Source organism: Sinocyclocheilus anshuiensis, unplaced genomic scaffold (genome assembly GCF_001515605.1).
Source record: "Sinocyclocheilus anshuiensis isolate Anshui unplaced genomic scaffold, SAMN03320099.WGS_v1.1 scaffold457, whole genome shotgun sequence".
Taxonomy (NCBI): domain Eukaryota; kingdom Metazoa; phylum Chordata; class Actinopteri; order Cypriniformes; family Cyprinidae; genus Sinocyclocheilus; species Sinocyclocheilus anshuiensis.
In genome coordinates this window covers 2,626,613-2,648,956 of record NW_015537939.1, presented here as the reverse complement: position 1 = coordinate 2,648,956, position 22,344 = coordinate 2,626,613, and the positions used below count along the sequence as shown (strand labels likewise).

General features: G+C 37.9%; 1 protein-coding gene across 1 annotated transcript in view; it reads right to left on the bottom strand.

Annotated features, from left to right (window-relative positions):
* LOC107662689 (E3 ubiquitin-protein ligase NEDD4-like) overlaps window positions 1–13,392 on the bottom strand; it is a 41,192-nt gene extending 27,800 nt beyond the window's left edge. Inside the window, exons 1-8 of the mRNA XM_016452766.1 lie at window positions 12,211–13,392; window positions 8,373–8,423; window positions 6,025–6,086; window positions 5,378–5,480; window positions 4,244–4,404; window positions 3,945–4,080; window positions 3,559–3,744; window positions 669–749 (exon numbers count right to left, since the gene is read on the bottom strand). Of these exons, the coding sequence (XP_016308252.1) occupies window positions 669–749; window positions 3,559–3,744; window positions 3,945–4,080; window positions 4,244–4,404; window positions 5,378–5,480; window positions 6,025–6,086; window positions 8,373–8,423; window positions 12,211–13,302 (1,872 nt within the window). The 5' untranslated portion in view covers window positions 13,303–13,392. The remainder of the gene's footprint in view (window positions 1–668; window positions 750–3,558; window positions 3,745–3,944; window positions 4,081–4,243; window positions 4,405–5,377; window positions 5,481–6,024; window positions 6,087–8,372; window positions 8,424–12,210) is intronic.
* Window positions 13,393–22,344: the final 8,952 nt, after the last annotated feature.

The following is a 22,344-nucleotide window of genomic DNA, read 5'->3' as shown; positions in this document are numbered from 1 at the left end:
TACACACTGCCTCCGAAAGTTTCGTCAGTCATAAAAAAATTCGGGTCAAGTTAGATTTTTCTGCGTTTTCCCATCCGTAGCAAGCATTTCGATAGGAAAGGATGACGAATACGAAAAAAAACAAAAATGAAAAAAAAACACGAAAATTATTGCAAAGAACTTTATTCAACAGATACAGTAGAAAGAGGATGGATGTTATAAGTAAGAGATGGAAAATTTGCCAGGCCGGATTTGAACCCGTGTCAACTATATAAACATCAAGGCTCAACGTGCCAGGAGTGTCATGGCTTTATAGAAGAATTTATAGAATTGTTTTGGAATTGTTGTTGAAATTAATTGGAACTGATTAATCATTTACAATAAAGTCAGGAATGTGTATTAATGAAGTAAACAGGGTCAATTTTAACTTCATGTTGATTTTAAAGCATTATATAAAGTGTTACTAAAGATTCCTATTGTCACATTCATGGCACTCACAAAAGCAGCCAAGATGTTCATTACAGACAACAGGAACATTTTGAAATCAGGTGAACTTCTGAATGTGTTAGGGAGTTTATAGCTCTTGATTTGACGCCGAAAGAGTGAAAAATTGTATAGTACTGAGAGTGAGTGAAAAAAACACCACATGCAGAGTGAAGGAGAGGTGAGGAGGAGAAAAGCAGATGTACCGTTGGTGTGGGAGGTTGAGCTTGATCACTGACTCCATCGGTCATACTAGAGGAGCGTAGCCGAGAGGAAAGATGACTCTGCTGGAGTGAGAGAAAGAGATAAAAAGGCATTAGACACTGTTATAAATAAATATCTAATATCATTCAGAGTGGCCATTTTCTAAGTGGTCCTCTGAACGGCATAGGCTCTGAATTCAGCCAAGTCATAAAAAAAAGTCAAGACATACAAAAAAAAATCTGATTTTGTTTTTGGCTTAATTGAATCTGAAAAGAAATATAAAAAACGTAATATTTAATTTAAATAATTTTATATTTAATAATAAACATTTTGTTTACAAATTCTGCTTTGAAGTATTTTTTTGTAAGTTTCATATTTCATGATTTAATTCATATTTAATGCTATTTTTTTTTTTTTTTAACAACCAATGATTTCAAGTAGTTTTTTTTCCCTGATAATTTCAGATGTGATGTGACATGACCAAATTCAGTTCAGTAGTGTCTACACAAAGTTCAGTAGTGTCTAAAGCCATCTGAATTCATCTACACTCACATGTGCTATTCAATATGTATTGAATGATAGATGAGTGAGCGATCAAGCGATTTCAAACACATATGCATGAATGTGTAAAAACAGTAATGCCTCTGGCGCTTATGTATCTGATACACTTTGTGAATTCAACACTGAGGCAGTTGTCATGATAGGCATTAGCAGAAGCAACATTTTCAGTTTATACTTCTCAAGGCCCCTTGTTTTTTTTGTTTTGTTTATTAGTCTAATTTGACTATACTTTCAGCCACAAAAAAAAAATAGTGTAGCAACTTCAGGTCTATTTAACACAATTAGAAATAGAAACAAGACACCAGATTCTGTCTGAGTCTATTCCAGTTTTTCAACTAGACATGCAAACTACATTGTCTGAACAAATAAGCAATGTATTATCCAGTTTCATTACTTGCAAATACCACAAAAGCCACTCAGTCCAAAAGATTGAATTTTAAAAACAATCCAGTCTTAAGTGCATTGTGAACAAAGCCATAGTAAGAGATTTTTCCCAACTGAGTGGCTCCTTTCTGCAGAAGTTCACAGAGGACCCCTGCGCTGCCTCCACAATGACTCAGTGAGTGATTCAGCATGCGTGTACAGAGGTGCACGTGTGAAGAGTCAGCTATTAGTTTTGACGCTCTTAACATAATTTGACTCACCATTTCAAGAAAATCACACACAATACCCACACAAGTAGCTGTGCTGATATAGAGCCATAATAACATAATTTGTTATGTTTTTTTTTCTGATAATTTCAGATGTGATGTGACATGACTCAGATGTTCAGATGTGATGTCACACAGCTACAAGTGTGATACTGCATTTATACAACAGTTTGATGGTGCAAATGTGTAAAAAAAATGTTTAAATAAGAAACAACCATGGAGTGTCTTAAAAACCCTTTTGTGTGCTGAACTACTTCCTGAATGTCCACTGAGGAAGACGATATCTTTGTTATTGTATCATTTCAACTGTTAAGGGGATTTCCCATGACAACGCTGGTCAGTGCATTTGTTGGTTGCGTCTTACAAGGTGTTGTTGAAAGAAAAAACAATGTCGTTTATAAAATGTCGTTCAGTCTCTTTCAATATAAAAGTCTTTGCTACTGATGCACTCACAGTCTCTTGATGGTGTAACAATGTAAACAAAATGACAATCACTAACACACAGACTGTTTTTCAATAACATACTATTTAATACTACTATTATTTATATAAATATTATACATACAAAAATATTTAATAAACAACAATAGCCATCATAAAAGTTGCTAAGCAATTCAGTCAAAAGTACAAAGGCAGTGCTCTGATATACAGCTTTAGTTACATAAAAATATAAAGTTAAGAAACTTTCAAACTATTTGCTCTGGAACACATAATACTTTAATGAGACCAAAGACTGCCTGTTAGATATACCTAAAATGAATTGTTGCCCATGTTTAACCACTATAGAGACATCAGAGCCAGACCTGACTGAGGTAAGGCTGCTCTCGGCAGGCTTATAAGCACTGAAAGAGCTCACATCTCTGAAAATGTTGAAGCAAATGCTCAAATAGGGGTTATCTTTTTATATATAAATATATATAGAGAGTAGTTGGTTATTAATTTTCCTCTGTCTCTTATTCTCTTTAGGCGCTTTCGCACCACGTAGTTCTAGGAACTAGCCAGCAGGGTCGTTCCTAGAGAACCAATTTCCCCCTCAGTCCGTTTTCCTGGTTGCACTCGCACTGGCAGCAGGAACTCTGAAGCGGCCGACAGCGACGTCTTTATTTGTGGCATTTACAAATGTGAACAACTGGTGGATGAAGGACACCATGATCGGAGCTGTTTTTGTTGTGTGCTGTGGGGTTTGTGATAATGGAGATGGAATGTAAATGCACAAATTGCACGATTAAGAGCATGAAAATCTGACTAAATCTCCAATGACAACTTGCAGTGTTATCATCAAGGCTGAGAAAAAAACATAACGCTGCAGGCAACAGGTAAACGCCGTTAGAGTTGTTTTCCATGTTTGTGGAGTAAATATTCTTACAAGGCTTTTTAAAAATGCCGGGTAGACTGTGTTTCGTATGCGTCTGGCCAATTAGCATACACTGCGTCACTGGTAATTCCTATAGAACTGTTTTAGACCCTACTCTGAAGTAGGAGCTAATTAGTTCCCCCAAATGGAGTTCCTAGAAATGCATACGTTCCTAGTTCCTGCGGTGCAAACATGCCAAAAACAGAGAACTCCCGGTAATAGTTCTAGGAACTATGAAAGGGTTCCTCCGGTGCGAAAACACCTTCTGTGGCCCTTCGAATATAGATGTATAGATGACAGCAGATTTAAAACTTTGTTCTGTCTTACCACAGCAGAGCTGGGTCCTGGGATTTCTCCGTTCGTGTCTGGAGCGAGAGACAACCTAAGGCTGATTTCATCTGAGAATTCTGGAGTGCTAGGGAGGGGCATTGCCAGAGAGGCCGGTCCAGACAGAGAATGGTTCAGACTGTCCGTCATTAAAGTTGGGTCCTCCTCTGATATGGGTTCCCATGACTGGAAAAGGGGAGATATGCATGAGAACCTAACATAATACTGCTTTTATTAAAAAAAAAAAAAAAATGGCACTAAATATGTAAAAACATCTGATTTTTAACCACAGTGAGAAGCTTTATTTAGAACCAGACGCTTTTCACAAAAATAATGATGCTATCTAGCTCACGTCATAGGTGCAGAGGTCAGGGTTAAATACTAACGTCGTCTATGTCCCTGATGTCCAGCTGCTCGTTTTCCAGGTCTTCGCTAATGTGCCGTCGAGAGCGGAAAACTCTGTGGGCTTCCTGGTTAATCTGCCGCAAGTGATTATCATTTTCCGTTTCTGAAACCACATCCCTAAAGCACAGACAGGGAGAAAAAAAGTGTGTTCCACACATATAAGAGTCTGGTAAGGTTGTCAGAAAATCATGATAAATTCATCACATCAATATCTTTGATTTTAGTTTTTCAGTGTTTTTGCTCATGTGCTTTTTGATAAATGGCAAAAGGGGTCACATACACACTACTGGGCCTTTTCCACTGTGTGGTGCGGTTGTTGTGGTTGACGTAGTATGTCCGTCCCAGGTTATCCACCTTCTCTTCCCAGCCCGGAGGCAGCGGAGGCAGGAGCTGCTGAGGTCTCTGTGAACCTGGATCCATGGAGTCTGTCACTTCCCAGCCCTGAGAAGAACAAAGTGAGAGACAGAAGAGTAAGTGAGAGTGAGACAATCATCAAAATGTTAGTATTTTAGGACCAAAAATGTTCATTACAAAAAATCTAGGGACAAGGTTGTTTTCAAGAACATTTCAAAAGTCGAAAGTCTCAAAGTGTCTAATTTTTTTGAATGTTAAATACTTTCTCCTATTCCATCTTAATGTGTTATGATTAGTATTGCAGCTGCTATGACACAGCACTCTCCACTAGCAGAGAGAAAAAAAAATCAAACTGAACAGAGGGAATAAAAGTCACAGAACAGGAAGCTAAGAAAGTTAAAGGAAGGAAATGCCAGACAGTCAAACGGTTCAAGCCAAATGTCATACTTTAAACGAAAAAATGCCATGTAGTCTGTGGGGACGAGGATGAATAGACACTAAAATCACTAAAAAGCAGGAGAGAAAGCAAGAAAGGAGACATTTAAGTGCGTCTCCATTCTGGACAGAAAATATATTTTAAGCCATCTGTCAGTTATCTGCCATGGTCTATAATACTGGAGTAATCTCTGCATCGAATGCAAATCTACATGTTTCAACAACTACAATTCCACTTACATGATTTCTTCTGAAATAAAAGGCAAGTTTCAGTTACAGTTTTTATCTTTTAAGAAATGTGCTGTAATTTAGATGCCACTGCCCTTATTATTTATTTATTAATAATTAATTTATTACTCATTTACTTACATTTCAGAATGTCATATTAATTCATTTTAGTCCATTTATAAGCGAGTTGATGATTTAGTTGATAAACTGGACTGTCAGAATCAATTTACTACATTCAAAAAAACATTGTTAGTGTATTATTAATATAGTTTATCTTGTCATATTTTTTAAAATTATCTATCGATAAAAATTCTTACTACCTTTATTGCTGAAAGAAAAACCTGACAATGAACATTTTCTTTTTTTGAGATTATACAAAATAGTTTTTGCTAATTACCTCAGCTTCTTCTCTCGTCTCACTGCTTTCTTCCTCATGTCCTCCGTTTTTTGGCAGATAGGCCATCTTCAGCCTCAAGTAGCCTTTCACCCGAGACTTATGGCTACAGGACATAAAAGCATGTCATCACACAAGTCATCATAGAGTATACTAAACTAGTATTTTTTTAACATATTTTGTATTCTTTACATAAGCTGTAACTGAATTTGTTAAGCCCTTAATTAGAAGGAATTTAATTGTTTGAAAAATTGTTTGAAGTTATTTTTAATATTTTAAGAGCCCCAATATTTTGTCTATAAACTAAATAGTTAAAAAAAAAGGTTTAAGAATCACTGTATAGCAAAATATAGTTTACAGTGAAGTAGTCATCAAGGATAACATTAAAAATACAGCAAAGTGCAGTCCACATGTATTAACTGTTCCTGTGTAAAATCTCTGGCTGTAACTGCTGTAAGGGGATTCACAGGTGTTCGTGTGGTAGCTGCACCTTTCGTTCCGAAAGAACATACAAATCTCAAATGTGTTGTATTATATCAAACATCCAGTCCTCTGAATAAGGTCAAAGTGCAAAATCAACACTGTTGTAACTTTAAATATAACTGCTAATGTTCCTGTATTGCATTTGTGAAATCTGCATGACCACTGACCTTCTTGGACGCAGGAGAAAGTCTTTAAACGTGTACGGTCGCTCCATCGCAGGGTCCTCTGTCTATACATCAACAAAACACCACAGAAAATAAACAAACATGTATCAAATCTGGGCCAATTTTAGTAGAGTCTTACAAAGCATAACAGTCCCAGCTTGTTTGGGGGGTTGGAGAACGGGAGATATAGACCCTTGGATGACGTCCAGCTGTCTTATATAACACTGTTCTCCTGTTACATTTGAACTGCCCACAGGTTGGATATTCACGGCTGGTCATTAGTGGCTACAATTTGATGGAAATTGAGGGAATTGGCACCTCTGCCAGTGCCCGAAACCAAAACTGAGGAAAGTCTGGAGGCCCTGAAGGAAAACGGGAGAGTTTTCCTGTTTGGCAAGTCTAGATCAAACAGGAGGTGAAACGCATTCAGATTTCAAAACCAGTTAAACCAAAAGTCCACAAGGTAGCTTAATGAATATACCAACTCCAAAGGAAATATAAAACCATATATACACGTCTGATCCAAGTATAGGAAACCGCTTTTAAATATTCAGCAATAAGAACAGGCAGAGAAGAAGCGCGTGGTCTGGACTGCAATCACGCAGAACTGAACAGTAGATATGCAGGCGGCCGCAAGGAAAACAGACCAGACTCTGTGTGTGCGAGCCTAAATATGCAATCCAGCAAAGAAATCTCACTTCGCCACTGGAAATAGTTTAAAGGTGACATATCATGAAAATCTGACTTTTCCAGGTTGCTGTGACAGCAGCTTTCTGTCCATGTGCTTCGGATGTGTGCGCTCAGAAAACCTTATATCTGAAGTTTAAACTCGTATGGTTTAAAACGCATGATTTCAGCGTGATAAACATGATAATCAGAACCAAAACAGATGTTTTTAGCAGATACGAGCTGTAAAGGAGCAGCTCTATTCTGGAAAAGGGGGCGGGGAGCAGCAGCTCATTTGCATTTAAAGACACAGGCCCGAAAAACAGCTTGTTTCTGCTTCCACTCAAAATAGGCATTTTCAAAATTATATAATAAATGATCTGTGGAGTATTTTGAGCTGAAACTTCACAGACACATTCTGGGGACACCAGAGACTTATATTACATATTGTAAAAAGGGGCATAATATGTCACCTTTAAATAAAACCAAGAGCTGTTCCATTCCTAAATGTCCAGGAAAACGATCTCTTTCTCAAAACAAGTAAACTGGAACAAAATACCATATTGAAAACCAATGATTTTGTCAAGCACAAAACTTGTCAACACCTATATTTTTTGAGACGTTGTGTGGTTTGGATGATTTTGAAGCAATAAAGTACTAGATATTTATTACTGTACTAAACCGTAAATATTAAAATATTTATATTATTTTTCAAACAATTTTTTTTTTTGAAAATTAAATTACTAAATGTAATTAATGTATAACTTACAAATACATTACACATTTTTAAAGCACAAAATGTATTTACATTTGAAAACATTTATATTGTTTTTCAAACTAAATATTTTTTAATGTTAAAAAAATATTATATAATATTCATTTTTAATAACAAATATGTATTTAGAATTTACATAACATTTATATTATTATTAATATACATTTTTCTTTATATTTCTATATTATTTGCATGAATGATACTTAATTATAATTATTATAATAATTCTTAATATTTATTTACATTAATCATTTACATGTTTTTCACACACATAAAACATATTTATATTCTCTTACTACTCTTATTTTGTCACGGTTTCACTTTTTTGTGCATAATTATATAAGTGTAGCTGATCAGCATGCATGCAGCTTGATAACATACTTATTCTCCCAGGTAAAATGTGGAGGCTTACACACATATATAAACTTTTTAAAGAGATCAAATGGTAAACACTGAAAAATCAGAAACACCAATTTAAATTACACAATTTTAAGACTGTAAATCCAAAAAGTACCACAATGGGAGAAAAGCTGTATGTAGGGCAAGTATTCCACATCATAAAATTAATTTACACATGAATGGAATGCTGAATTGACCAGACATTATTGCATTATTGAATAATGTTGTGGTAGGGGCTAAACTGGGCCACCCTGGAAGCATGTCCCATTTTTGGCAGAGAGATTTTTTTTAGTTGGGATAGCCCTCTCAGAAGCAGCCTGCGTGTTTACATTCCAAGCAAGTCCCTTTCCACTCCGTACAGGGATATGGGCTCCAACATTTGAGTTGCTTAATTACAGTCATGTGACCCTCAATAACTTCAATCTTTTCAGTTCAGAGCTAAAACTTGCTACTAAAACTACAACAGCAAACCAGGTATTTACTTGAGCAACATAAGAGCACATAAGCTTACCGGTAAATGGGTAAGAGGCACATCCACCTGCCCAAGGAAGTCATCTCTGGTCTGTATAAAAAAAGAGAAACAACAGAGAGAGAGTGAGAAGAAATTAAAATATCAGAAAAAAATAGTAATTCAGAGATTTGGCTGTGAAACAGTGACCTAGCAGGACTTGGCAAGGAAAACCACAAAGATGAGGATAAATACACACCTGTATAACCCAAGAAGAATGAATGAACGAGAATGTATGAGAAAGAGAAAAGAGAAAAAGAAGGAAATACAGTAATAAGGGCAGTGGTTAATTTCAAAAACGTCACTTCAAATAGGAAAAACCTGACAACCAACCCAGTGAAGAGCAGGAGATGGGCAATGAGCGAGGGTCAAAATAGGGCTGTGCAATTAATCGCATGCGATTGTCATGCGCATCTCGTCAGTAAAGCCGGTTCCGTGATTGGTAGTAAATCTACATCACCTGCTTTCAGATGGAGCGGCATTTAATACACAGAGCCGTAGTTCACTGACAAGCTAGGCAACATCACGTTCATAATCGAATGCGATTCATCTGCGATTATGAACGCAATGTTGCCTAGCTTGTCAGTGAACTACGGCTCTGTGTAGTAAATGCCGCTCCATCTGAAAGCAGGTGATGGCGATTTACTACCAATCACGGAACCGGCTTTACTGACGAGATGCGCATGACAATCGCATGCGATTAATTGCACAACCCTAGGTCAAAAGTCAAAGTCAGCAGGAGTGTATTAATGTATGAACCGCCAATCACAAGCCTTCAATCCACCCACCCATTCCAATAAGCCAAACTGTGAGATTGTCAGCTGTGACTGTCAGGTGTTTGGGTCACAGTAGACCAGTAGATTACCTGACCATGGTTGAAATGCCCATTCTTTGACCGATCATGACCAATGTGAGCCTGTGTGTGGAATAAACTTATTAAGACAACAAGGACGAGTACATACCCCCAGTTTGGGGTGCACAATATTTAGGGCACTGAATGTAAATGAACCGCCGTGATCATGCATCATAATAAAAATGACATTAATGCAATACTAATCCTAAGGCTTTAGCAACACTGCAGAAAAACAGTCCAAAAACACTCTTGATAAGCAAAGTAGAGCACAGAAAGTGAAAACAAAACGAAAAACTAATTAAAACAAAATAAAATAAAATAATTCTTCCTAAACCCAGTTAGTGAGCACCGGAACAGCAGAATGGGTGGACAATAAAGCTCATTTATTGTGTAAAGGTTAAGTATGAGTCACTATTTGTGGTGGTGAGTGAACGACAGGGCCACAAATACATTCTCAAGCCCCTATTCATCACGGAAAACCCACCATGTCTGAGACATTCCTCTGATTAAATGTTAAGCATTTCAGAGCCAAATGGGGTTACAGCCACCAACAGCAGTTGTGAATCACAAACAGAAGCAAAATTAAGCCATTAATTAACCCAAAGGTATGAAGGAATGACCTAGAAAGCTCAAGAAGCTAGCTGAATCTTAAAGGTCACACTGTAGAAGAATTACATCCATTGTGTCTTGGCAAAGATTCCCGTCACTACGGAAACAATTTTCCTATCCTTCTGCAATAAAAGTGATGCTCTGAAGAAGTAAAAATGATTTAACTGATGTCTTGTAACTTCACAGCGACTTTGAGACCATTGAGATATCATGTCTTTATGACCCTGAAAGCCCCGTTCCCACACAATGCCCTGACTGAGTGTTAAAAATAAATATTTGCTTAGTCATCGTCCATTACAAAGCTGAGTTAGCAGACGACTCCAGCCATTAAAGAGGCCGAAAAGTGCAGAAACGGAGAAAACAAGACAGCAGGGAAGTGAGAACCAAGAGGCCATGTTTAAAGAGACGTGTACACAAAAAAAGAAAAAAAAAAAGGTTAAATAAACCAAACAACAGATCAAAAGGAGGGAAGCAAGAAAAAAGGATCCCACTACTTTGTTAAGCTGTAGGTCACACAGCTAGGCACCGCAAAGTTTAGGGTCAAGGGTTATGACAAAAGGACCTGAGAAACAACTTCCGACAACTGATCCGCAACACGCAGCGATGCTAAAATAAGACTGGAGCCCCCACAAATTTAGCAGCAGGGTTCCTGTCTGAGCGGCAACAGCAAGGTGCCAGAGCAATAGGGAATGCTGACAGAGCTTGACTCTTCCATTAAATCTCATTTTTACTCTCTCAAACTCTTCTTTTTTCACTTATGAGCACACACAGACTTTTTAAAGCTCTAAATCCTGAGCTCTGTAAGAAAGCTGCCACAGCAGACTTAAGTGAGATTTCCCCCCACATCTCTTCATCACGCTTGCTAAAACTTGTGAGACAGCAAACAGTCACATGTATTAACCTGAGAGCACTGGCAAGTCTACAGAAAACCCATGCACCCCGCAGGGAATGAATGCAATAAGTGACGAATGAAATTTCATAGTTATTACATTTGGTAAATTCAGCAAAACATCTTATTAAAAACAAGTACTGATACAGAACTGTATTGTAAGAGCGTATATTCTTTGTAAACAAGGACTTTACAGGTTATGATGTATTACAAGCCTTATCTTCAGAGATAATTCAGAATATTTAATAAAATACATCAACAAATACATGCTTGAGGCATTCAAAAGAGCAGTCTTGACAGCTAGAAGTAAACAGATCTGTGTGAGAGAGGTTCAGATGAAGAACTCTGCTGCTGGAACATTCAGCTCCTTGACTGACTCATTTCCAGTAAAGCCTTTTGAGCAGGTACTGGAAATATATATGCTGCCGTTAGCTGCCTCGGAAATTGGTATGTGTGTGACATTCCTGATTGCGGAATGTGGACGTCTCCGAGATTCCGGACCTTCCGTTTGCAAGTGCGACATCAGTGAAACTGAAGTCCTGCTTTCCACATTCCATCGGAAAGATGCTGTTATGACTTCTGCGCACTAGTAAGTTCTAGTACTAGTAATGGTTGGTGACAAACTGATGAATGTCACACACTTACAGTGTGTCAGCACTACACTGATGAATTGGTTTCTAAGATAACCATGAATGAATCACTGAAGGGACTTTCAAAGCCAGTAAACGCAATGGTAACCTGAAGGGAATGACAAATTACATGTGGCAAAATAAAAAGTACCAGGAGGACTGTTGGAAAAAGCAAATGCTTAAGATGTGAGAAACTCTGAAAACAAAGCCTTGAGCTTAATATAACTATGATGCATGAAAATTTTCTACGTTTGAGCAATAACACTTCAGCAAAGTGCTGTAAAAACAGCAGTATGTGTAACTATATATTAGACCTTAATCACCACAGAACAGCTGTTACAAGAGATAAACAGTGACCCAGGCCAAATGAGAAAGGCCGCTTTCAAAACCAACAACAACACTTGACACGGGACTAAAGATAGAACAGGCACCTCTTCAAGAGAGGGGGAAAAACACAAGTGGACAAGCCCCCATGAATGAAGTTACATCTGAAATTGATCCTGGCTTCTATATATTTTCCACTTCTTGAATATCTTGAGTATAAGAGTTTGTATGGTTGTTGGGAAACTAAAGACAGTGTGGTTACGTCTTGCTCTTGGCCCCCATTTTCGTGGAATTTTCACTTCCCAGAATGTGGGTAAGTCATTCCTGAACCCACCTCCTTTTTCCTCCACCAAAATCCTGCTACCTCTTCTTTCATCTGTTTTTCCCATTCTCCAGCCACTTACAAACTATTAAAACACACTTTGAGAAGTCGACACCCTACAGTGTACTTTGGGTAACTAAACAATGGCTTGTTAATGTACAAAAAATTAAGCGCTTCATTTTCAAGCTCAACTTTAGACCCTCTGCTGTAATTACCTGTGGATTGATGCAGGTAGGCACCTTTCCAAAGCTAATATCCTGTGCAAGGATGGGGCCGTGCTCGCCTCCCTGGCTGAAATAGATCTTAAACTTGGGCTGTCGGGAGTTCTGTTCCTTCCTAATTTTGAATGTGCAACCTTGAGCACCGTTCTCAACAATCTCACTCTCGGTCTCCATTTCTGAGATTGGGGCATGAAGATTTGGCATAGATCCGAGACGGGAAGGAGCTCCTCTGGGATGCAACGGCTGTGAAGAGCTCCTCTCAAGTCGGATCCGAGGGTACCGCACCAAGCGGCTGCCTTTAGTACCTGTGATGCCCAAATCACTCACGTCAGCCTGAGGAGTAGGGCTAAGGTGCCTTCCTTGGTCCTGTTGAAGCTGGAAGACAAGTCTTTGAGTTCCAGGACCTCTGTCTGAGCTTTGCTGGACAGACCAACGGTGGCCATTCTGGCCATTCTCACTGTATGGCATGATCCTGAACTGCTGGACATCCGAGCCATCTGCGGATCTTCTTCGAATACAGAAACCTCCAATGGTAATCCCTTGATTATTGGGTACACCCAAACTAGCATAACCATTTTGTCCATCACATGGCCGAATGCAAAATACTTGCCTCTTAGGCTGGATAGGCTCAGTACCTGGTTCCACATTTTGGTAGGATGGGGCATCTCCTCTGTGGTAAGCTGGAGGTGGAGGTAAGGGCCAGCTTTCACCAGTCTCAGTGTATGCAGGAGCTGGCTCCTGAGGGTACCCTGGAGGTGGATCAAAGGGCAATGCATCTTCTTGAGGTGCAGTTGAGCGTTGAAGAGATATCTGGACAGAGGTACTCTTGGTCATCCGTGGTTCAGTTTGACCCTGGAGCTGTGGGATGAACATGGAAGAGCTACGCTGTAGAGAGGCATCCGAACAAGCACCCGATTCCGGGATCTCTGAAAGTCCTCCGTTTTGAGTCTGCGTATGGAACATCATAGCCCCTGCGCCGCTGTAGCCAATCTCATCTCCGTCCTCCACTGTCCCATTTAGCCACTCCAACTCTGGTGCAGTGTTACTGCGACCCGATCCAAAATACAGCCGAAGCCGGTGAGACATTTTCCTGTCTGCCTTGATCTGTCTCTGTCCAGCTCTTGCTGGATCTGTCTCACCCACTGTTTAGTGTGTCTGATCCCCTTTTGCTCTCCCCCTCTCAGAGAGAGAGAGAGAGAGAGAGAGAGAGAGAGAGAGAGAGTAAAAGCTGGAAAGAATGGGAGAGATGGGGAAATGAAGAAAAAAAAACTATCCCATGTGTCAAACTGTTTGAGCTGAAGTCCGATAGCGACAGACAGCAGAAATAGCCCAAGTGGCAAGCTGCATTCCAGGCATGATTGGATAAGGACGCCTGGTGCTCTTGCAAGCAAAGGTGAGGGTAGGGTGGCCAAAGTCACATGATCCAGATGGCGCCCACCCCCACTTCCCGGTTAGACCCAAACAGCACTCTCTCAGCTGCTACTGATCTGTCAGAAGGAACTAGACCGCCAGGGGTGGGATGAGAGAGAGAAGGATCACAGCTGACTCAGGAAACACTCTCCACAAGCTCATAATTCTTTGTGCTCATCCCACACACAGGGCACACTGGGCCAAGCCAAGCTGGGACATGGTGTTACCCACATCTCAAGCTGGTAAAACAAGAATTTAGAAGTACTTACTCCCAAAAATACCAAACAACACAAAAACAAGTCATCACTCAGACCTGTATGGGTAAGCAGAAGTATTAGAGGTTTACCACTATCGTTAGGGACATTTTCTAAGAAATACCCAGGAAATGTACATTTACTGGAAAAAACACTAGAGCTTTTCATGTTTGGGCCTCTGTATAGACATGCAGTACTTCCCCATCAAGCTTCTTAAGGGTTGGCATGGATGAAATGTTCGTCTCCATTAAAAAAAATACTCAAGGGAAGTTTTAAACCACAAGACAGTCACTCTCTTTCAACAAAGTAACAATGAATCAGGATACAGCCTAGGGGCCATTTCATAAGACGTAGAGAGAAATAAAGTCTACAATCATGACCACTCCTAAAACAAAAGCAACAAAGCAATTTACTTTACTCTGCACAGCTTAAAAACCATCTTAAATTGCGGGTAATTTCAAAAACAAAATAATTATGCGTTTTCCTCAAAATGACTGGAAATATGATCAATCACAGACTACTGACAGCCACATTCATAACATATAAGCCACAAGCCTGTGCTAAATGCTTCAAGAAATCTGTTTGGGGTGAATAACATTAAGTTTTCATGCTGGCATTTGCTTTTTCTCCACAAAATCTGAATCTTTAGATCAGTATCCTGAACCCCCTGCTAACAGACATGTGGATGTCATAATCGATTTGACGCAGACTGATGACAGGCTGAACAAGTTGCTAAGGCCGATGTGAAAATCCAGAGAGATGACTACACTGTCCGTATTCGAACTCAAAGAGACAGTGCACACAGACAGAGCTTTGTCCAAGGAGAAACGAAGGACAAAGGCCACTTAATTGCCAGGGCTGTGAAAGACTGCATGTATATCAATAATGGAATATAGGCCAACATTGGAAACCACATAACTCATACTAGACCATTTTTAACAATAATAAAAAAATAAACAGAACAATTTGTAACACTGAGTTGCGCTAGATCCAAGTTTGCTTGTTTTATCATCCACTAGCCAGAAATCATAAGTCCGGTTGCTTAGTAATGATGTAAACTTCCCAAATTCAGAGTATGGATTGCTATAAAAGGTAAATAAGATTTTATGAGGTAAAACTACTAAAAATGCACAGCAACACCATTTAGAGCAACACCAGCCTGACATAAACTGTGAAGTCAGTGCAGCATCTTATTGAATGGAGTGAGCGAGACAGACTCCAACTGAAAGAAAAGCCTTGATTGTGAGAGTGTGGGCGCACTCTAAAGGGGGTATTGTTTTGGAGGGCACACATGCCCTGCAGTGGGCGTAAGCATTAGTTTCACAGTGCCAAACATTCTGGGAATTATGATAGAGGGCTTCCACAGCGCTACCTATACATACCACGACTTCACATAGTATTTACTTAGCTAATATAAAGACTATTTCTCAAAAACCGACATTACATAAGCCTAAATAGCAACATCAAAACTGGACTGTTTTCAAGAAGCACATTCGCTCACCCACACAACTGTGGGGTGGTTATGTGTCTCCAAAACAGCGTTTTTTGGAAGGATCTACAAAAAATGCTATAAATTGTGGTGCACGACCCATCAATCCATATCTTAACTACAAAGAGAAGTCATTATCTTGTCTGTCTTGCTTGGACCACAGTAAAATATGCACCAGTCGGTAGTGGAACTTGTTCATTGCATCTAGCTTTTAAGCAGCCTAACATACAAAATGCTTTGCACAAAAGAAAGTGGAATGATAGAGGCGCTCTCACTAAAAGCAGCAGGAGAAAGAAAGGGTAAGAAAAGGAGAAAATAGCAAAGAACATCAAGGTTACTGATGAGAAGACACAGGGAAGAAAATAAAGAGATAAGAGAGGGATAGAAATATACAGAGAGAGCATGTACGCGAGAGAGCGTGAAAATCATTCATTAAATCTGTGTCCTGTCAGTGGGACACCATCCATGCGCTCCCTCAGACTTATAAGGAAGACGCTCAGTTCTTCTCGGCTCTGCACTGAAACTCGGCCAAATCCCATCACACAGGGGAGACATCAACCTTTTCCCTGTGGACTGCAACTCATGCAAAAACAACATATCCATCGCAGATTTACAGCAGAGAACAATACCACTGCCTGGTCACAAACTAAAGGGTATAGTTAGTGACATTAAAGGGATAGTTCACCCAAAAATGAAAATCACCCCATGATTTACTCACCCTCAAGCCATCATAGGTGCATATGACTTTCTTTTTTCAGAGTTATATATTTTTTAAAATGTCTCCACTCTTTATAATGGCAGTGAATGTCGAGATTTTGAAGCCCAAAAAAGTGCATCCATGCATCATAAAAAGTACTCCACAGGCTCCGGGGGGGGGGTTAATAAAGGCCTTCTGAAGTGTAGCGATATGTTTGTGTAAAAAAAAGATCCATATTTAAAACTTTATGAATCGTAATCTCTAGATTCCGCCAACTGTCATTCGTGTGTTAACGAGCGTGGCATTTTTTAATATAACTCAGATTGTATTTGTCTGAAAGAAGTAGTAATATATATCTAGGATGGCTTGAGGGTGAGTAAATCATGGTCATTTTCATTTTTGAGTGAACTATCGCTTTAAGTGACAGTCATCAGCTCTACTTCACATTTCAAACTACTAAATGTACTCAGTAGTTCTCAACTGGTTTTGCTTCAGGCTTCGCATTCTACATTGGGCATCATCACAGTACCAAATCTGCATAAGGAAAATATATGAATGCATAAAAAAACTGGAGGAATTTCTCCTTCCTTTTGAATGTTGATAAGTGTTATTATTTGCATTTACCAATTTTCCCCTGCTGTGACCCATTTGTGGGTTGCATCCCACCAGTTGAGAATCACTGTTTAAAAAGATGCGGTTGCACTGTAAACAGCCGATAATGCCTTAAATAACATGCATGACTGTAGTTTTCAAAACATTAGCATTTAGTATAGACTATATTTTAAGAAAATATTCTAAATTCAGACAACCGACTTGAGGGACAACTCTCTGCACAATAAACAGGATGCAAACTGGGTCGCAAAACTTTAAGTAATTGTTTAAATGCAGTCAGTCTGATTGATATAAATGAACTCTAAACTGGTTCTCACATCATCTCCTTATTAGAAACAAAAGTGGTTTTGTACTAGAGCAGAATGTACCGTAGGTAACTGCATACCAAGCAAAGCAACTGAGCATTGTTGCTATGGGGACACTAATGAATGGTTTAGCACTGACATTAGTTGCATAACAGTGAAATTTATTTTATTGTTTCACAATTAAATCATTTAATAATGTACCTATCAGTGCATGTCAAACAACTAAATCTAAAAGATTTTCTGGGCCGGAAAATATTAAAAACTTCTCCGCAGTCATTTTTCAGAATGCTCTAATGATTCTTTTGGATGAACAGTTGAGAGGTGCAAGCTATTTTCAGACAAAAAATTTTTGTAATGAGGAGAAGAAGTGAAAACTGGAACACCAGTTAACACACAAGCTGTCTTCCAAAACCTAGCAAGCTGCCTACCTAGACTGCAAAACAATGCATTTTAAGGCATCACAGTCATTTTCGGCTGTTTCATTATACTACCTTTATTAGATACTGATAGCTAAGAAACACTGTATCATTGGATTTAATGATTAAATAGCTACATTGCATTCAATACCAAATGATAATGCAAAAATTGCTCAATTAAGTATTTTATCAATTTGTAAGTGTCATGTTTCTTTGAAGTAGTGTTGTTAGCTTAGCAACATTCTTGCTAGTTGCTACCCATGTGAAGCATCCCAAATAAGCCATTTTCAATGTTCTATGACAGTTATGGTATGTGTAAACTATCATGGAAATAGGTGAGTGTTTTCAATTCTCGAAACTTGCGTGGGTGATTGTGGGAGCAAGTGGTGAGAGTGTCAAAAAGTTGAGAAATGCTCAATTTCACAAATTTTATTTAAAAAAGCCATGCAGCAGCCAATCACAGTAAAGTGAAGGCAATGACAACTGTCATAAGCATTTAGAAATCTGTCAACAGTGCTGGAGTTTCTGGTGAATTTGGTCCTGAGATCACATTGATAGACATTGCACCTAATTCAAATTTATTGTTATTATTGTGGGCGAAGCTTTTGCTTGGTAAACAAACTGCCAATGTCTGTTGATTTCGAAATTGACCAAGGCAGTTCACTAGGTTTTGGAGCAATTGATGTGATTTTGGAGCAATTTCTAATTGATGTGTGCTGAAGTGGTTCTTACCAGGCGGTTTTCATCAAACACCTCAAAAAGAAGCCTGTGGTTCTGTGGGCAGACCTGCAGATATGACAGAAGTACAAACTCAATGCTTTTGTGTAGTACTGTTGAAAAAATATCAATTATTAAAAAAAAAAATAGAATGGCTAATAAACAAAAATACACATGCACACACACACATTTCACAGTCACATGCACGCTACCTAACTATCCGAAGCAGGCACATGAAATGTGCGATATACTGTAAAACTAATTCACTGGCAGGGTTGTTTTCCGAGATTCAGGTGCCAAACCTGGTTCTGGTGTGAATCTAGGTACTGTAATGAATAGGGGGGTCATTATCGTGGGCTTAGAATAGCATCTATAAATCACGTTCATGTGAATGGACTTCTAAATGAAGCAGCTCACAATCTTTCACTAGATCGTTTTCCGCACAAGCAACATTACCGGCCATTGATGTCACAAAATTGCATGCTGCTTCTAATAATAGATTATTACAATTGTGGCAGTGACGAAAGGTGAGGCATAGTAACAGATGTGTATTCCAAAAAATATTTCAGTGCTAAGTTCTTAATAGCACTGGACAAAGTTAAGATTTAATTAAAAACAAAATCAAAATAAAAAAATATAGTAGTGCCTTCCATGTATGTGTAATGTAATACATGAGCCATCCGAGGCTCAACTATGGACAACCAAAACAATAAGTAAATAAATAAAAATAGAATAATCAACTTACTCTGAAATAGAATTCCTCATTCCATTTGGGATTGAGAGTCTAAAAAATAACCAAAAACATGTTATTTATGCGTTTCAACATTTATCTCACACAACTCAGAATGAACTGATACAAAATTGTAGTTTTGCATTGTAAGGTTACAAAATCTATCAATATCTGTAACCTTTTAAAAAAACTGATGATCAATTAATTAAACAGGTAACTTGATTAACATAACATGTTTTCCACATTTACTAACTTACAGGTAGGAAATAAAGCATAGCTAGCTTTTTTTTGCATGCATTAGAATATATATACACAAATTATGTATAATGTTTATGGAAATGTCAATGTCAAAGTAATACAGACTAAAAAAAACATTAAAAGCATTTTTTTCTCCTTAAAAATCATATTTAAACTCAAAATAATTTCAAACTCAATTAAAATTCAGGTATCAAGGTGGAATTTAAGCAGACATGCTTTATTAAATTATTGTTTAACTAAAGATAAATAGAAGGGGAGAGAGAAGGGGAGAGAGAGAGAGAGAGAGAGAGAGAGAGAGAGAGAGAGAGAGAAGGGTGGGTGCTGACATTCAGACAGAGAGAGTGCACCGGCCCTTGACTGCTATTGATCCTTTTAAGTGGAAGAAGAACTTAATCATTAAGTCTACATAGAAGATTGATTGACAGCTTAATTTAAATGTCCTCAGAGGAGTACCTTAATTGATTTAATGTAATATAGAAACAAACATATGCAATAGTAACAAGTAAATGCTTTGTGTTATTTTATCAGTATATTTGAGTGCAGCACATGTCAGCAGAAACTGACATGAACAAAATCTGATAATCATGTTATCCAGCAATTGATGACCACAAAACAGTGTGGAATCTTAAATATTTCTAATTAATTTTACATTGTGAATCTCAGATTCTCAATGTGGTCTCAAATGTACAGTAACACATTAAAATGTAATTCGCGCAAGAACTCCTTGATTGGCGGGTCATAAACATACATATACGTACATTCTGATCTGATTCGCACACACAGACATGCAGGATGTTGTAAATACATCTGATTTATTGGTCTGTGAACCATGTGCCAAAGCTTGTGAAAATACTTCGGGTTATTAAAGCGTAGAAGCACACCCAGGTGTAAATTATACAAGAAGAATACAAAGTAACGTCTGACGGAAACACTGGCTGATCTCAATAATTTTCAGCCTTCTAACCATACAGTATGTAAAAGCTTATGAGACTTTATTTCACTACATTTACATTAATATGCATCAATATAACAGTACAAAGTAAACACCTACATTTACTTTTTAGAAAAACATTTCTGATATATAGAAAACCTGCACAAGGAGACTTTCAAGGACATTTGAGTTTTGAGTGATGATCGAACTAATCAGAGTTTTGATTCAATTCAATGTAAAAAAATTGAATTGATTTCTAGAATTTTATACCATTAGCAAAATCAACCTGCCAACTCTGGTTCATTATCTTATGTCTTTGCTCATGCCCTTATTGTATAAAGTCAGCAAATCATACTGGTGAACTGAAATCCTCTCTCCTTGCAGTGACTGAATCACTTATGATGGCCAGGGCATTCTCTTTCCTCCAATTTGATTCTTCCTGACATGCCCGCTGCGTCTGATAGTCAACTGCTTGCCTGCTTTCTATCCTACTTGGTAAAACGACTAAATCAAGTCAATTGGAGGTTAATATTCTACCTATCACATACTCAACAGCCTTCCCACAACTACTAGTCCCACAGGGCTCTGCACTGGGACCACTGACATTATCTGTTGCTCTGTTATCAAACCACATACTTTCTCTTAGCAGTGTTATGCCGACAACACTCAATTCTAGATCCTATAATCTCCCTCCATTTCCACTTTCTTCATAGTCTGCATCTCTTACGTTCCAGCTTAGATAACTAATCATCAACTTAAGCTTAACCAAGACCAGGCTGACATCCTCTTATGCGAGGCCAAACAGCCACTAGTCAATCCATCTCCATGTCTGTTGAGGGTCATGCAGTTGTCACCTCCTGACTAACAGAAAATCTTGTCACAGCCTGCAACTCAACTTCACCCTTATTTATCTGTGTCTATACAAAGTTTTACAATAGGTAACTGCCTATTGTAAACATAGTTGTGTAGTTAAAAACGGTTTAAACTGGCATCTCACAAGCTATGCTTATGTAAACCAAAAGCACATAACTAAACAAGGGAAAAAAATCAGGCTTTCGATAATAGGCATGTGGCCCAATTACATATAAATGTCTATTTTATGTATATTTAGAATTATTTTCTTTCTGCAACATTTGTTTTAATCGTGAATTTGTATCATAAGTCATCAGCTCGGGTCCTCATTTTTCCAAAAGATTCCCCCAAAATTTTAATTAATGAAAATTACATTCTGGTAAAATTGCATAAACTCAAATGTTAGCAATTTTTGGCATTTATAAAAATGACCACATCACTCAAAACTTGCCTGTTTTGTTTTTATTTCTTACATTTCCATTAACAATAATGAGTGCAATAACCTTCCTGACACACAAAAATGTAATAAGTAGAAAGTGCATTAGCCATAAATTAAAAGTAAATGTTTCATATAAGCCTTCAGTAAAAATATATATGTAGATATAGTTCATAATGATTATATTTAAACTTTTAAATAAAATCCTGGTCAAAACATAGGCCTACGTCTCTGTTTATAGTGGCAAGATGCTCTGCTGTTATGTGCCACAGGCCATTGAGTTCCCAGACCAGTTTATCAAAGCAGTACATCTAAAGCATCCGTCAACAGTCAGACCTGGGGAACGAGGAGGCTTATGTTCCACACAGCGGTGCATTGTCAGCTATTAATAACCAGAAGAGTGTGCCGTCGCAGCACAGGAGATTCCAGACTAAGGACGTTACTGATTAGTGACTTAATGGAAGTGAATGGACCCAAATGCTGACTGACTTCCTAAATCAATTTATCGCCTGCCCAAGGTAGACCAAACTCTTAGTTTTCATTCAGTGGTCTAAAAGAACCCCGTAAAGAAAATGTCCGGACGATATTTCGCCCAAAAATTTAAAGAACAAAGATATTGCTAAAGAAAAGGAAGACTAATTTTGATATTAAATGACGATTAATTTTTTTCTTAATTTGTAATTATTAATTCTGACAAATAATAAATGACAATTAAAAACATTTCTCCTACCAATTCTCACATTTTATAATTATTAAATTAGTTATTCATATTTACTCATTAAAATTCTCAATCCTATATTTGTAACACTTTACAGTATGGTCCTATTAGTTAACATTGGTTAATATGTTAACTAACAATGAACAATACATTTGTTACAGTACTACTTATTTTTTGTTAGTTCATTGTTAGTTCATGTTTATTAACACATAAATTCTTTTACATTTTTAAAAATGTATTAGTAAGTGTTAAAATTAAGATTAATAAAGACTTTAAATGTATTTATAAATGTATATATATATA